General features: G+C 45.4%; 1 protein-coding gene across 1 annotated transcript in view; it reads left to right on the top strand.

Annotated features, from left to right (window-relative positions):
• LOC311236709 (dihydropyrimidinase-related protein 2-like) overlaps nt 1-1,690 on the top strand; it is a 33,887-nt gene extending 32,197 nt beyond the window's left edge. The window contains 2 exon segments of the mRNA XM_084324435.1: nt 717-891; nt 1,575-1,690. Of these exon segments, the coding sequence (XP_084180561.1) occupies nt 717-891; nt 1,575-1,666 (267 nt within the window). The 3' untranslated portion in view covers nt 1,667-1,690.
• The last annotated feature ends 15,266 nt before the right edge of the window (nt 1,691-16,956 follow it).

The raw sequence follows: 16,956 nt of genomic DNA, 5'->3' as shown, positions 1-16,956 counted from the left end.
ACATGGTATTTGGTGTGTAGTATAACATGGTATTTGGTGTGTAGTATAACATGGTATTTGGTGTGTAGTATAACATGGTATTTGGTGTGTAGTATAACATGGTATTTGGTGTGTAGTATAACATGGTATTTGGTGTGTAGTATAACATGGTATTTGGTGTGTAGTATAACATGGTATTTGGTGTGCAGTATAACATAGTATTTGGTGTGTAGTAAAACATAGTATTTGGTGTGTAGTAAAACATAGTATTTGGTGTGCAGTATAACATAGTATTTGGTGCAGCAGTATAGGTAGTAGTATAAGTATAGTAGCATAGTAGTAAGGTACATAGTAGAAAAAAAAAAAGAAAAAAAAAAAGGTAAGTAAGAGGGGTAGTCTCTTTTTTCTTTTAAAATTATTTCAGATATTGTTTGAAGAGGTGTGTTTTTAGTCGACGGCGGAAAATTGGCCGGGTTTCAGCTGTCTTGACTGTGGGGAGATTGTTCCACCAGATAGTAAAGTACACTAAATTAACTTTCAAATAATCTGAACCTTCTGGCACTTGTTGCATTGACACCCATCTGAGATCCCAGGCAGGACACAAAAGAAAATCAACCTTTGAGAGCTTATGTTTCCTTTCCATCACCTCTTTGTAGGGAGGTCCTTGTTCATTGTGTAATCAATGTCAGTCTCATTAGCTTTCTTGCCCTTGACTGTCTCTGTCTCTATCCTTGAAGCTGGCTGAGCTGAGGGGGGTCCCGAGGGGTCTCTACGACGGGCCGGTGTGTGAGGTGTCTCTCACCCCTAAAACCATGACCCCCGCCTCGTCCGCCAAGACCTCCCCCGCCAAGCAGGCTTCTTCTGCGGCCCAGCCGGTCCGCAACCTGCACCAGTCCGGCTTCAGTCTATCCGGTCAGTGTGGAGTAGAAACACACAATAAATCAAGTCCATATATTTTACTGGCAGCAAGCCTATGTTTTGACGTTATTACTATTAGTATATTTTCGAGTAATGTATATTATGATGATTGATGATTGATTTATTTCCGTGTCATGCAAAGTGCCCAACCCTCACCAAAAATACTGTTGCAGTGTTCCATTATTACATTACATTTCATTACCTAAATACAGATTACAGTACATAAATACAGACTACAGCTCTGTCTTAAACAAAGTATTCTGCCTTCTGTCCCAAGCTTGGCAAATAAAATCTCCAACAAAAAGAGTTCCCTTCCTGAAGCACAACTCAAGTTTTTCATATGCATCCCGCTCAGGAAAATCAACATAAATGGAGGACATATTACTAAAAAGTACTTCCCTTAGGTCCTCGTAGACAGGACAGTTAAACAAAAAATTTAACCTCATTCTAAATTTCACCTACTGTAGCTCGCACACCAAACAAAGTCTGTCCTCCTCTGGGGTGGCATTAAATCTGCCGGTCACTAGGGCTAGTAGTAGCCTAATGCCCCTGACCGAATCTGTGCACATAGGGATCTTTGTCTTTTATTTAAATTATACATATATAACCGTGATGGCTGCACTTCTATCATGGTGATAATGAGTGTGAAATAAATGTCTTCCTCTTTGAAAACCCAGGTGCCCAGAAGGATGACAACATTCCACGCCGGAACACCCAGCGCATCGTGGCACCACCCGGTGGCAGGGCCAACATCACCAACCTGGGTTAGAGCTCTCCGGTTGGCCAACGGGGGGGGGGGGGGTTTGAGGGGAGGGGCATCAGAAACTGAGGAGGCCAAGAAACCAACGCCTGTGTCAGGAGCCAACACCCTCCCCAGCGTCCCGCCACATCTCCCCCTTCACCTCCCCCGTCCTCCTTTCGCTCCGCCCCCACCCCCATCCCCACCCCCCCCCCGCTCGTTCTCCCTCTCTCTCCCCAAGACAGTCCCCATCCTTGAGGAGACACCTAGGAAAAAATGATTTGCCTCATACGAAGAGAAAGAAAATGCTTAAAAAACACACAAAAAAACACTCCTTATTTGAGCACTTTGACTGTATTATTTAGTGTTTTATACTGTACTTGCTACCTGCCATGTATGATTTGTTGTTTTTTTATTTTAATGTTGTAATAGAGGAGGTCAAGTGAGACCAGACTGAGTAGAATTAACACAGTTAAGGTTCAGAAGAGTCGTTTTCATACAGGAAGTCCATTTTGTTTGCGTACATTCTTTCTTTCTTTCTTTTCTATTTGGATGTAGGGTAAATGAAGTATGGATACATAAGGGGGAATTGACACACTTTTTATTTTCTAAGCGCAACGACAAACCACTTGCATTAACATCGCGGCGTGGATGAGAAAAAGTAGTAATACTTCCCTCAAATATAGTGCACACCACCGCCTGCGACTCGTAGATTTCTTCCATCGTGTATCTCGAGCGGCTTCGCCTTCGCTAAAACACAGGTTTTGATCAGTTCCTGTCAATCAGTTCCCGCGAGGAAGATCTAGAGAGTTGGCAGAGCGTAGCGAGCACGTCTGGTGAGATCAAATGTGTTTTTAAGTCCAGGGTGGCACTTCTTTTTATTTTTTATCCTCACTGGTGCTCATCTTATGTCCTCCCACCCGTGGCTTTTGCTAAGGTACTGTACGTAGTAAGCGGGAAAAACCAGGCTCCGTGTTTGGAAACCATACTGTAGAGCTTGGGGTCGGTGGGGCAGATCTGGAGCAGTTGAAGGATCCTTGGCAGTTGTTAAATAGAGTACCCGTGATACATCTACAAGGACTAGGCCGGTGTCGAATTGGGGGAAGGGGGATTGAAAGAAAGGATTCTGGGGGAGGACAGAAGGCCAGGCCGCCGTGTGGAATGCAGCCTCTCCTCTCCTCTCATCCGCTTTAACTTTCTCGCAAGAAAAAGCTGCCGCCTACCCATGTACAATGGTGTTGGAATGGTGCCCGGCCGTGTACAATCACCTATCCACCGAGCAGCTACAGTTTCCACTTTGTTTTACAGTCCTATATGGGTCTTAAAGATCCACACGTCAATCGACAGCTAGTCTCAGTATCTGCTCCGTTGCCCTAGAAGGCCACAGACCGCCCTCCGTCGACCGGTGCATTGACACGATAGTAGTGGTGAATGTTTCTCTTTTCCAAACACGACTCTTTTATACTCATCGAATCCCCCTTTCCTCTCTTCTCTTCTATGTGCCTGAACCCGCAGAAGTTGTACTGAATAGTTTATAGAATTTTTGCTTTTTATTATTCTTATTGTGGTAAGAGAAGGATGTAAGATAAAGATGTAAAATAGCCGGGTTTAACCGATACAAAGGTGCCAGATTTGTTGCTCTCTCTCTCGTATTCCACTAGTAGTTCTCCTGTAAAGATGAAAGGCTTGATTATCTTGAAATGTTCTAATGTTTTAGAGGTTTTAACTGTCGCCGAACTGCTTCTTAGTGTTATTCTGTAACTAGGTGCCCTAAGTGGCCGAACAACAGTTGATTTCATGCTTGAAAGTAGACATGAGCTAATGTGCTTCTGAATGGTGGGCAGTGTTGATGTGTGAGCCAACGGGACACAGGCAGGTTTCTCGCGCACACGCCTGTCATAGACACGGCCTGGAGCTTACACACGCCAGCGGTTGTACACACTCTCGCGCCGGTCTGGTTTTCATTAAGCCAAGCAGTCCTCCAGCTGTTTTTCTTGCTTCACTGGTGTCGGCGATATCTTGGCCACAAGTCACCATTCTTCTGCAGTCTTTGCCGTCTCCTCTCCATGACTCAACATGGAGCAACACACACGGATGCATGCTCGCACACACACACACACACACACACACACGCACACGCACACACACACACACACACACACACACACACACACACACACACACACACACGCACACGCACTCACACGAAACAAGTGGTGGCTAAGTGTCTTTTCCAGGGCTGTGCTTGTGCTTGTGGTTTGGACCTCCTGTTTTCTTGGCCTATTCCAAGTCTAGAAGGCTATTTTTCGAAGGCAAAGACTGCCGGTGTTCACAGCGGTACGCTGCGCTCAAGGGATCCGAGGGAAGGGAAATGAAGGTCTGTCTGGAAAGTGTTTAGGTTGGTTGAGCCACGCTCAGAGCGCGGGGTCGAGAGGAGATGAGATGAGAAACGGAAACCGAGGTGTCCAGGGGAGGTGCTCACGTGACGTCACACGAGGTTCGAGGCGTACTGGAGCCAGGAGGACTTGGAATGTAGTAACTGCATAGTCTGCCTTGCTAGCCCGTCTATACAGACTCACTTTGGTCTAACTTAGCCTCTTTACACTTTTCTCTCATTTTCTCCATTGAGATATTTTGGCCCCGTCATGATTTTGATTATAAATCATCGTTGAATATACTTTAAATCAAGTAATTAACCGCTTAAGTCTCTTTGGACACACGTCATACTCCATCTTATAGTGGGAAACACCCCGGCCAGTCTGTTGGCGTCGCTTCAGCATGAAACTCCCGTCTGCTTGCTTGGTGTTGGAATGCGTATCTTTCAAATGGAGAGGGGGACACAGGGCTGACTCATCACTCTATTCTTATAGACAGGATTTCTCCGACATGCTTTCTCCAGGCAGGAAGGTGGGGGCCTGACTGCTCGAGCACAACAGGGAGCAACAGGGAGAGCCATGACCCCCCCCCCCCCCCCCCCAGACTTAAAGTATGCATCTTGTATTTTCCACGATACTCCCCCCTTTCAATTCATCTGTCGTCTTTCTCTCCCCCCCTCTCTCTGGCTCTTTCACTGTTGCCGGGTGTTGCCATGACTACAGAGCCCTCCACTCACTATGGGTCCTGCCTTTTGTTTGTCATGGCAACGCCTGCCAAGATTGTAAGTTGCCATGAGCAACCCCTCCTGACCTGGTGCTATTAAAACAACACTGCTGTGGCAGTGTATTCACTGTATTCAAGATGCACACACACACAGACACACACGTGTATGCACACACACACACACACCCACACACGCACGCTCACACACACACTTTCCCAATCATCCTGTCACAGTGTTTCACCATTTCTATATAAACGTGGGCATAGTTGAGTGGGATCCACAGGCCTCTGCTGCTTAAATACAATCTGTGGGAATTGCGTCATTGAGGGGGCACCATTAGTTTCACATGTAATTACACACACATGTGTACACACACACACACACACACACACACCACACGCATGCACACACACACAAAGCGTGCTGCGATGTAACACCCATGCTTAATGCATTGATGTGGAGATTATAAACCAGCTGTCCATACTGGTCTTGTAGTCGTGTCCCATATTCCATCCATTTACACACACACGCGCGTGCACACACATTCCTTTTTGCTCTTGTCAGTCTGGATGTGTTTTTCCCCTATGCTATGCTAGTAATGTGTGATGTACGCAACGTGCTGCAGATTGTGGGGAGTTTGCTGTTTGAAACACCTTGCCCCTTTTGCACCCTCCTGTCCTCTCCTTAACCCCCCCCCCCCTATTGTGAAAGTGAAACTGTGTGAAGGCGTTCGTCTCGCCGGCTGTGGGGTTTCTGGGACGCTTGCTCTCTATGGAAAGTGTCAAATCCCATGGATGGTGATCTAAAAAAAAAAAAACAAACAAAAAGAAAGAAAAAACCCACAAAGGATTTCAAAGAATAAAAAATGAGGGGAAAAAAAGAACTCAATTCTCCTGTCTTTTCTTTGACAAATACAGCATTTTTGTTGTTGTTGTTGTAAAGTATTAATATTGATTGCCGGGTTGTGTCTCCTGTCTACACAGTGTTATGAGTCACTTAGAACTGTTGGGAGAGGTTGCACTTTTCTACACTAGGTGGCAGCATATCCATGGACTTGGGAAGTCCATGTGATTAGGAATGTGACATTGCCATACAGTTTAACCAATTAAATATCTGCTGGAAATAATTATTAGTTTCTGTTGGATCTCTAAATATATTTATGAATATACCTAAGGCAATGTATAACAATTGGCTGTATTTGAAAAACATTGCATATTTTAAAATTGAGTACCGCCAACATGCTGAATAAGATAAGATAAGATAAGATATTCCTTTATTGATCCCCTTGGGGAAATTCAGACATCATAGCAGCATGGGGGAAGGGGGGGGGGGGGGGGTACAGGTAGTAAAAACAACACAAGCAGTGTAAACAAATAGGTCAATATAATTTACTATCTAACTAACTGAAATATATATTCACAGTATTCACAGTGTCACATAAGGTGCAGTATGCATCAGGTAGTGTTATAATTTACTATCTAACTAACTGAAATATACATTATTCACAGTATCACAGTATCCACATAAGGTGCAGCAGCCTAAGGTAGTGTTATTGTCCTCCTTGGGTTCCTATTAGTTCTAGGTCAATGTCTGGCAGCAGTCGCTGCCCCCTGTTGTGGAGCCTGGAGGCCGCTAGTCGCTGCCCACTGTTGTGGAGCCTGATGGCCGCTGGTATGAAGGACTGTCCGAGGCGGTTAGTTGAGTGTCGGGGGGTATGAGTCTGTGGCTGTATGTGCTTCTCATCTTGACTAGCTCGTCGTAGAGGGGGTGGTAGGGGTTCTCCATGATGGCAGCCAGCTTCCTTCTCATCCCCCTCTCTGACATCACCTCTAGTCTAGGTATGCTCGACTCCCACCACGGAGCTAGCCTTCCTCACCAGCTTGTTGAGCTTGTTGGTGTCCCTTGAGTTGATGTAGCCTCCCCAGCATGCCACAGCATAGAAGAGGACGCTGGCCACTACAGACTGGTAAAATGACTGCAGCAGTCTATTGCACACGTTGAAGGACCTGAGTCTCCTCAGGAAGAACAGTCTGCTCTGTCCCTTCCTGTAGAGGGCCTCTGTCTTATCCGACCAGTCCAGTTTATTGTTCAGGTGTACCCCAAAGAACTTATATGAGTCCACCACCTCCACCTCCTCCCCTCGGATGGTGATGGGAATCGGGGGGGGCCTCTTCTTGCCCCTCCGGAAGTCCACCACCAGCTCCTTGGTCTTACTGGTGTTGAGTTGGAGGTGGTTGCTGTCGCTCCACCCCACAAAGGCTCCAGGGCTCTGTACTCCTCCTCCTCATCATCGGTGATGTAGCTTACGATGGAGGAGTCGTCTGAGAACTTCTGCAGGTGGCACCCGCTTGAGTTGCGGCAGAAGTCTGAGGTATAGAGGGTGAAGAGGAAGGGTGACAGCACAGTTATTTGGGGGGCGCCGGTATTGCTCACCAGTACGTCAGACTGACTGTCCTTTAGTCTGACGTACTGCGGTCTCTCAGTGAGGTAGTCCTTGATCCAGGCCACCAAGCCGTGCTCCAGCTGCATCGCAGAGAGCTGCTCCGCTAGCAGTGACGGCTGGATGGTGTTGAAGGCGCTGGAGAAATCAAAGAACATAATCCTCACTGAGCTGCGCGGCTTCTCCAGGTGCGTGTACGCTCTGTGGAGCATGTAGATGATGGCGTCCTCCACCCCGATGTTTGCCTGGTATGCATGTAATAGGATTACCAAATGATCTGAATGATAAATAGAGCATTTATTTAACATGAGTGGGCATTTTCTAAGGACACTGAATTTTAAAATGGTTTAGAATTTTCCTCTGCAATGTAATTACATTGGTGTTACATTGAACAGTTGTAAACAGTAGGCCTATAGTGTCAGGTAGGGAATTCCCGGGAAAATCATCCAGCACACAGGACGTGATACGTTTTTATTTCACCAGCAGCGACTGCAATGAATAGTGGACTAACTCAGTAGTTGGCATGAATTTTCACAATAGAAAGCAAGTCAAAAACTGCAACAGCAATGACCACTTATCACCAATAGATGTCGCCAAAACAAAGTAAGATTACCGCATTCAATTCAAACTTTATAAGGTTCCTTGAGGAACCCCTGAACTCCAAACAATGATAATTAAGAATTTAAGATTTCATTATGGACTTACAATTCTTTTCTAACTAAATTGTGATTGAACCATCAGGTAGAATGGTCACACTATGTCTCCACAGACCACAGTAACAGGTGCTGAAAACATGGATGTAACTGTATAATAATAAAAATGACCAAAACATAAAAAATATACATTAACAAAACTCTCTGTGATCTATACACATTCTATCATCCAGTAAATGGATTTTAGATGTTTTATTATATATGTTAATCAAAACCGCAAAATGGCTTCCAAGAAACCCCATCACCGTTCTTACAGGCACTCTTAATGCAGGTTCCCCAAAGCCTTGTGAAGACCCCCTGACTTGTACATAATGTAACATCATTGAATTATAGCCCACATCTAAAATGTACATACTGTAGGCATATATTCAGAAAAACGTGATGCTTGTTTTTCCCATCTCCTCAACCGTAGTAGATTTATAAACATGGTACACAACGTATATTGTACAAACTATAAGCTATAACTATACATATAAACTATAACTATAAACTAGATAGGCTATAAATAAACTATAAACTATAAACTAAAACGATAAACTAACCTATAGAACTAAACATAATACACAAATACATATTCTATCTATACAAACGTATACAATACAAGGTATCTGTTAGGAGCAGTGTGTGTGTGTGTAATACGTGTGCTTGTGTGGTGTGTAAGTCTCTAAGGTGCTTTTGTGTTTATGCTTATGTGTAATAATTTAGAGTCGGTCCATCAGTAGTCTGTTTGCCCGGTGGAAGTAGCTGTTCAGTGTTTTTTTTTATGTGTGCCTTGCTGACACACCGCTCTGTGAATATACTGTCTATGGTGGGTAGCTTGTGTAGCATCCTGAATATTCTGCTAAGTATTCAGAAGTGCTGACTAACTGTTACTTCCCTTGTGTGTGTATAAAGTGTGATAAACAGTGTTACTTTTGATATCTCGCCCGGACTACTAATGACGCGAGTTTCTCCTCCTTTCACCGGCTGGAATATGGATTATAAACAGAAGCTGATTCATATTCGATCCACCCAGTTCTCTTCCTGTGTGGGGCTAGGTGGCGGTGCCAGCAGGGGGCGGCAGGTGGCAGGCGGAGCGTGGAGAGAAGCAAGCGACGAGGAAGAGGGAATTACCTGGAAGTGAGGGGAACCGGAAGACCTCTTCGGGGTGGGAGGTAGCCGTAAACGGTTGCAGCTACAACGGGAGGTGCTTTGGAATAGCCCCGTCAAAGAACCACCAGGGAGCCCCGCCGGAGCGAGCGACGGGTGACGAGACATACTTGCTAGTGACGGGTTATTCTAGAAGTATCCGTGATAGTGCGTGAGTAAGAGAAACTGAACCCAAGGACTAACGTCCATAGGTAGTGTGTTATAGTAGCAGTGTGTGCGGTATATGTAGCATGCTGCTAACGGCTATATTGACTCCAGTGCACACCAAGCGCGAGGCGCTGAAGAGAGACCGGTGGTGTAGCCAGCCACGTTGCGCAACAGTATAACCGTGTAGCAGGTGGGCTGTTTGGGACCCATAGAGTATCGTCGCGCGTCGACCCAGAGCCGGCTGTCAACAACCAGTCTTCGCCGGCGTTCGACAGCTGATCTGCACCGGCTGCCTTCAGTCAACACGGGAGTTCGTCCCGACCAGCAGAGGTCGCCATCACCCAGCACGCGCTCTCAGCCCACTACTGCCCCTCTGCTCCAGCCCCGCTTGCTGGCGCCCATGACGAGAGCGCTGGACGCCATCTTGCTACCCGGACGGTGGTGGCGTGGCGCGGCCGCCATCTTGGTTGAGTACATTAGGGCTTCGGTGCCCAGGATCTTATTGCACAGTACACAGTGTGATGCGGCCTGCGGGTGAAGCTAACGTTGCTAACTACAGTTCATAGGGGTAACCCATAAACATTACATGCCGGCATTAGCATAGGACTTTTGTTCTGGTACAGTGGGCCCACATTTTTTATTTCCTTTGAGTGTGATAACGTGTTGGTTCTTTAATAATAATTCCCATTTAATTAACCCTTTCCCTGTGGGGAGGAGGTATTATTCTTGCCATATAATTAAAGCCTGATAGAGGTATTAAACATGGTACTGACCCAGACGTGGGTGATGAGTCAAACACATTGAAGTATATTATCCCTGATACTAACCCAGAGGTGGGTGTATAATATACGTGTCTACAAGGTATTGAGTTACACACGGAGCTATAGTGGGACTTCAGTCCATTCGACCACTCCTATTAAATCCTTGTAACTGAACAGTACAATTAATATAAAGACTTAAATGGGGTTCTGTGTGCGTGTCCATTCCTGTGCCCAGTATTAACTCTTTCGGTGTGGGTAACGTATATATATAATTAACCCCTTCCTACCCAACTCTCCCCTTTTCATTATAAGGTTTCTAGTGGTCATCAAGGGAGGGTACTGCTTGCGGGAGGAACAAATCTATTTATGCATATCAGTCACTAGGTGTGGGAGGGTTAACGGAGGTAATCAGGGAAGTGAGAGCGAGTTGGGGAGTACTGCTGACCACCCCGGAAAGGCGAGGAAGACCAGAGTACCAAACCAGGTTGGTAAATCCCGGGCCCCATTCACTCCCACTACCGGGTCCCGGTTTGATGCTCCAGGCCCAAAGACGAGGGTGCAGTCAGACGGAGCTCTACTGTGTCCAGCTACCTTGTGACTGCCAGCAACCGTTCCCACCAAGCAGGGATAATCCACCCTGCTACATTTGCATCCGCAGATATTTTCGGCCATACGCACTATACTCTCTCCAGTGCTCGGCAGTCGTTCTGGTTGGCGTTTCCAAACCCTGCGGTGGTGCATCCCGTCAGTATGCCCTCCGTGGTGCCTCTGTAGAAGGCCCTCAGGATGTGTGTCCCCATGCCAACCCTTTTCAGTCTCCTGAGGTGGTAGAGGCGTTGCTGGGCCTTTTTCACCACATGGCCGGTGTGCACTCCTCCAGCTTCTCTGTGATGTGAACTCAGAGGAACTTGAAACTGTCAACCTTCTCCACTGTGACCCTGTTGATGTGGATGGGGTCATGCTCCACTCCTCCCTGCCTGTAGTCAATGATCAGCTCCTTGGTCTTGTCAACATTGAGAGTGAGGTTGCTTCCCTGGCACCACTTTGCCAGGTTCTCACCCTCACTCCTTTTTTTTTTATCACATTTTTATTTATTTTAAATTGTCATTAACCAACAACACAACATCAACATCTACAGCAACAATAATAATAATAAATAGGGTGGCTGCGTGGCGCAGTGGGCAAGGCGCTCACCACCAACGCAGGAGATACTGGTATCGAGCCCAGGTCGTTGTAAACAGTGACTCCTACAGTTCGGTCGGGGCGCCTGCTCAGCGAGGAAAGGATCTAAGGGGGGTAGTGTGATCCTTCCACACGTTACACCCTCTCAGTGAGAGTCCGCGCTGCCAGGTGAAAAGAAGCGGTTGATTGGCTACACATGTGTCGGAGGAAGCATGTGATAGCCTCCACTCTTCCAGATCGACTGTAGGGGGTAGGTGCGCAGCGACCAGGAAGGGGATTGGGAATTGGCATAACGACTAACATTGGGATGGGAGAAAAACGGAGGGAAAAGGAGGGGGAAAAAGATTTTAAAAAATATAAATAATAATAATAAATAATAAATACAGATCTAAACTTAACTAATAAATACAAAATACAAATATACCAAATAAAAATAAAAACAAAAACACCACAAACACAAAAGATATTAGACATTCCCCCCCCAAGACCGCCGGATCCCCCAGGACCAACACCCCACCCCACACTCCGCCGCTACATTGAGCTTTTGACCACCTCGGCCGCCGCAGTCCACAATTCAATACCTGCTTGTCCCACCCCAACCACCCGAACAGTTGATATCTCCAATTATTACATGGCGTTTTAACATTCGCCGAAATGCTTGATTGTGATTGGTCAATACTAGCGCTCAGCAGCGGTCCGTTATGTAAGGGATAATGTATAGCTACGAGGTCATTGTCGCAAAATAATTGACCGACACGGAGTTTAAAATACAGAGGCGCAGCGCCGAGGTGTTTTAAACGTCAGTGAAGGTCAATTATTTTGCGACAATGATCGAGTATAGCTATACATTATCCCGCTTATTACATGGCTAACTTACTAACAATATACCTAATTCATCGACAAGACTAGATCAAATGAAGATGCAGTTGTTCTGTGGCTCTGTCAGCCCAAATAAAGTGATTATTATTATCGGAAGCCGGCAGGTCTGTGGTCTGATTGCATGACTGAGTGCAGCTGTGCATATGCTGAGCAGCACTGATACAGTGTTGTAGTGGGTTTGATTGCGAACAGCTGCGCACAGCGGTCATTATTGTCCCACAGCGGTCATTATTGTGTGATAACGGACCTCTGACGCGGGCTATTGACCAATCACAAGCAAGCATTTCGGCGAATGTGAAAACGCCATGTAATAATACTCGATAACGGACCGCTGCCAGGGGCAACCGAGCAATAATGACCGCTGTTCGCAGCTGGAGCAATCAAGCCCACTGACACACACTGCATCAGTGCAACCGATCAATAATGACCGCTGTTCACAGCTGGAGCAATCAAGCCCACTGACACACACTGCATCAGTGCAATCAGACACACCTGCAGGCTGCCGGCGATAATAATAACTGCGTCTGCATTTGATCTCGTCTTGTCGATGGTGTAAAATGAGAAAATGAATTAGGTATATTGTTAGTAAGTTAGCCATGTAATAAGCGGGATAATGTATAGCCTATACTCGGTCATTGTCGCAAAATAATTGACCTTCACTACATTTAGAACACCTTGGCGAGGCGCCTCGGTATTCTAAACTCTGTGTCGGTCAATTATTTTGCGACAATGACCTATACATTATCCCTTACATAAATAACGTCTAGCAATGTCAGGGACCAGTTAATTACCGTGAGATTCTCAGGTTCTTTCCATCTCATTAGCGATAAGCTTTTTGGCTGCTGTAACGCCTGCCAGAATAATTATTTTCTGTTGTATGGATGTTGGTATAGTGAAGATATCTCGTTTAGAAGTAATGTTGCTGCCGTGAGTGGAATCGATATGTTACCCTCTGAGCAATTTTACGTTGAATAGACGTTTAAAAGACGTCTAAATGGCCCATAGACGTCTAGGCTAAATTCGGTCTAGAATGGGGTGAAAAGTGAAAGTTTGGTAGACGTCTATTCTAGACGTGTTTTCAACGTCTAAGCTTAGACGTGTTTTGAACGTCTAAGACGTTGTTTCAACGTCATGACATAGACGTCTAAAATCAGTCTAGAATGGGGTGAAAAGTGAAAGTTTGGTAGACGTCTATTCCAGACGTGTTTTGAACGTCTAAGCTTAGACGTTTTTTGAACGTCTATGTTTAGACGTTGTTTCAACGTCATGACATAGACGTCTAAAATCAGTCTATAATGGGGTGAAAAGTGAAAGTTTGGTAGACGTCTATTCCAGACGTGTTTTGAACGTCTAAGCTTAGACGTTTTTTGAACGTCTATGTTTAGACGTTGTTTCAACGTCATGACATAGACGTCTAAAATCAGTCTAGAATGGGGTGAAAAGTGAAAGTTTGGTAGACGTCTATTCCAGACGTTGTGTCATCGGCGAACTTGATCACCAAGTTGGAGCTGTGTGTGGCTACACAGTCGTGGGTGTACAGGGAGTAGAGGAGGGGGCTCAGGACGCAGCCCTGGGCAATAGGGGGTATCTGCAGAGCCGCAGAGCCAGGCTGGACGGGTTGGAGGCGGGGCTTCGTGGTCTGGACAAGTATTAGTGGTCTGGTGGACAAGTATTTGCACTACTGCGCTATAGATATCTATGCTACTGCGCACCATTTTCAACTTCACTTTCGTCTCGTTTACATAGATCCCCCATTTTCAACTTACCTTCCCCCATTTCAACTTAACTTTCGTCTCGTTTACATAGGTACATAGACAGTAATGTTACATCTAGACATTTATGATTAGCCGACGCTTTTATCCAAAGCGACTTACAAGTTCTGTACGACAAGCCATCAGGAAGGGCACAACTCTATCAGCTGAGTAATAATGTTCATAAAGTGTTGAGTGCTACAGTGTAGGTTAGTTTATTAGGACAAGTGCATGACAGTAAGGTTAGTTAGGGTTAGATTTTTTTTATTTAGATAATGGTTGAAGTAGTGAGTCTTTAGTCGACGGCGAAAGATTGGAAGGGTTTCGGCTGTCCTAACTGGGGTGGGTAGTTCATTCCACCATTGTGGGGCAAGGACTAAGAATAGGCGACTTCTCTTTGATGACCCGACTTCTCTTTGATGACCCTCCCGGAGCTTGGATAGGAGTAGGAATAAACTGTACATATACAGCACTGTTTGAACCTGGCACACAACATACTTCACATGTAATTTTTCTTTTTGTGGAGACGAAGATGATGAGTACCGGTCTTCTCCTCAGACATATAAAATCAGTTTTTCAATACAAGTACGACTCAAGACACAGAACATTAGTATGCAAAATAAAAAATGAACACAGATTTTGAGTGTGAATAAAAACTTTATTTCAACAAGATTGCAGAATGGGTACAATACAGTACGGCTCAATACACACAATTGTTAAGGGGATGCAGACCAGAGAAAGAAGTTTTGTCTTGTCTTCTCGTACTGAAAACGTGACTGTTAGCACAGAGACGGCTGCAGTTACACACAGGGCCATTTTCGTTTCGTTTTCAGGGTTAGTTTCGCTTTTCAGAACGCAACGTAATGGCAGGCAAGTTAGGCCCAGTCCACACGAGCGCTGGATTTAATATAACCATGATTGTATGGGCGCAGTTGCACTGTTCGGCCACACACAACCGGAGTCCAGGGTGAAGTTTTGCGGTTTTGTGTGGGCATAGCAACCAAGGTTATTCCCAGTGTTTACAGCAGAGCTGTCGCAATTATTTCCCATGTTCACGGCAGACTGCCAAAAAACAATAGCAAGTTAGCAACCGAGCGCGGGGTAGAAAGCAGGGGCGGGGCTAGGGGGTGGCTACTTGGGCTCAAGCCCCGAATGTTTTGTGAAAAGCCCCGAATCTATTTTCAAATTTTTTTTTTTTGACAATTAATCATTGTTACATGAAAATATGTTTGCACCAGATTTAGCAGAAGCTAATTTCCATCTGTAGTCTATCCAGCTGCTAACTGTATTTGAGTGAGTTAAGTCTTGGTGTTATGGTAGACTCAGACCTAAGCTTTAAATCACAATCAACAAGTTGACAAAAACATAATTCTTCGACCTTAGAAACATAAATAAAGTACGGCCATTTATGAATCAAAAGGACGCTGAAAACCAGATCCATGCCTTTATCTCAAGCCGACTCGACTACTGTAATGCACTCCTCACCGGCCTCCCGAAAAAATACGATGATAACTATTTTATTGCAATGCACTATTGCATTATTTTATTCTATTTTACTAACTATTTTATCGAGTTAACCCTAGATCTTAGATCCTAATATGAAAAACAATGTGATTTAATGTTCTGTCTTACCTTGACTTTGTCTATTTGACTGCTATCTATTTTATGCTTTATGTCTGCACTTTATGCATTGCTCTTGATCTGCCAATGTTGTGCTCATTTTATGCCTGTCTTTTTGTACTGCTGTGAAGCACTTTGAGCTAACGCGGGGCGGGCACCTGTCTGGGCTAAGCCCCGGATCTCCTACAATCCTAAATCCGCCCCTGGTAGAGAGATTAGTGTCTCGTTTACATCAGGGTCATATCGACCCTGTACCCGTTGCTCTTGAAGGGTTCATCTATTAGACAAGTACAGTACAATGAGAGAGGCCTCTGGCTGGCCTCTTCGTATCGTTATGTGGTCCTGGAAAAAAAGAGAATATAATTACTTTCAAAATATGAATAAAAGGTTGTGCCTCTAATCACCACATCACTTGCCCACTTGGAGATGGCTTACTACTACACCATGTACTTGCAAGTTTATATTTAGTAAAGATAGCAGTCCTACTACACTTTACTGAAAGACATCTTGTTCTGCCGGTGCAGTGCGCGCACACCACACTGTGAAAGAGTTCTTCTTCTTCTGTACAGTCATTTACCTAGTATGGTTTTGTCAATAGTCCAATGTACAATTTTGTTTGTTTGTACAGTGCCCCCCCCCCCCCCCCCTCAATGTACAGTTTTGCTTGTATATACAGTGTGCCCCCCCCCCCCAACCACCTCCAATGTAGATTACCCAGTATGGTTGTCAATATCCCAGTGTACCCAACCCCCCCCCACCCAACCTCCTCCAATGTACAGTTTCTACGTCAAATGTATATACTCCCTTTTCCTGACTCCTTCTGTATCACAAACAGTACTGTATTTGCAAATCTGGTATGTCATAAATGTATAGATGTAGCAGTACTGACTATCTGTATGTCATGTATGTCATATATGTCCTGATGAATTGAAAATGGGGGACCCTGATGTAAACAAGACGAAAGTCTTTCTCTGGTCTGCATCCCCTTAACAATTGTGTGTATTGAGCTGTACTGTATTGTACCCATTCTGCAATCTGTTAATAAAGTTTTCAATCAATCAATCAATTCTTCTTCTTCTTCTTCTTCTTCTTCTTCTTCTTCTTCTTCTTCTTCTTCTTCTTCTTCTTCTTCTTCTTCTTCTTCTTCTTCTTCTTCTTCTTCTTCTTCTTCTTCTTCTTCTTGTGATGTGAGAAAGAGTTAGGAAAAAATGGACTCTTTATACTCTCACGTGCTCCAGTCCACACGCATGCGCATACACATTGCGCACTCCAACACATAGCGAGAGAGCCCCCCCCCCTCCCCTCATCCGCAATACTTGTCCAGACCACTAATACTTGTCCAGACCACGAAGCCCCGCCTCCAACCCGTCCAGCCTGGCTCTGCGGCTCTGCAGATACCCCCTACTCGCCCTGGGGAGCTTCTGTGTGAGTAGGGTATATCTGCAGAGCCACAGAGCCCAACGTCTGGGCGGGGCTTCGTGGCGTGGACAAGTATTGTGGCCTGGACAAGTCTTTGCACTACTGCGCATGCGGATGAGGGGGGGGGGGGGGGGGGGGGGGCTCTCTCGCTCGCTCTCT

This window comes from Notolepis coatsorum (genome assembly GCF_963971535.1).
Source record: "Notolepis coatsorum genome assembly, chromosome: 11".
NCBI classification, from domain to species: domain Eukaryota; kingdom Metazoa; phylum Chordata; class Actinopteri; order Aulopiformes; family Paralepididae; genus Notolepis; species Notolepis coatsorum.
The sequence above is the reverse complement of the archived record's forward strand: the minus strand, read 5'-3'. Positions and strand labels throughout refer to the sequence as shown.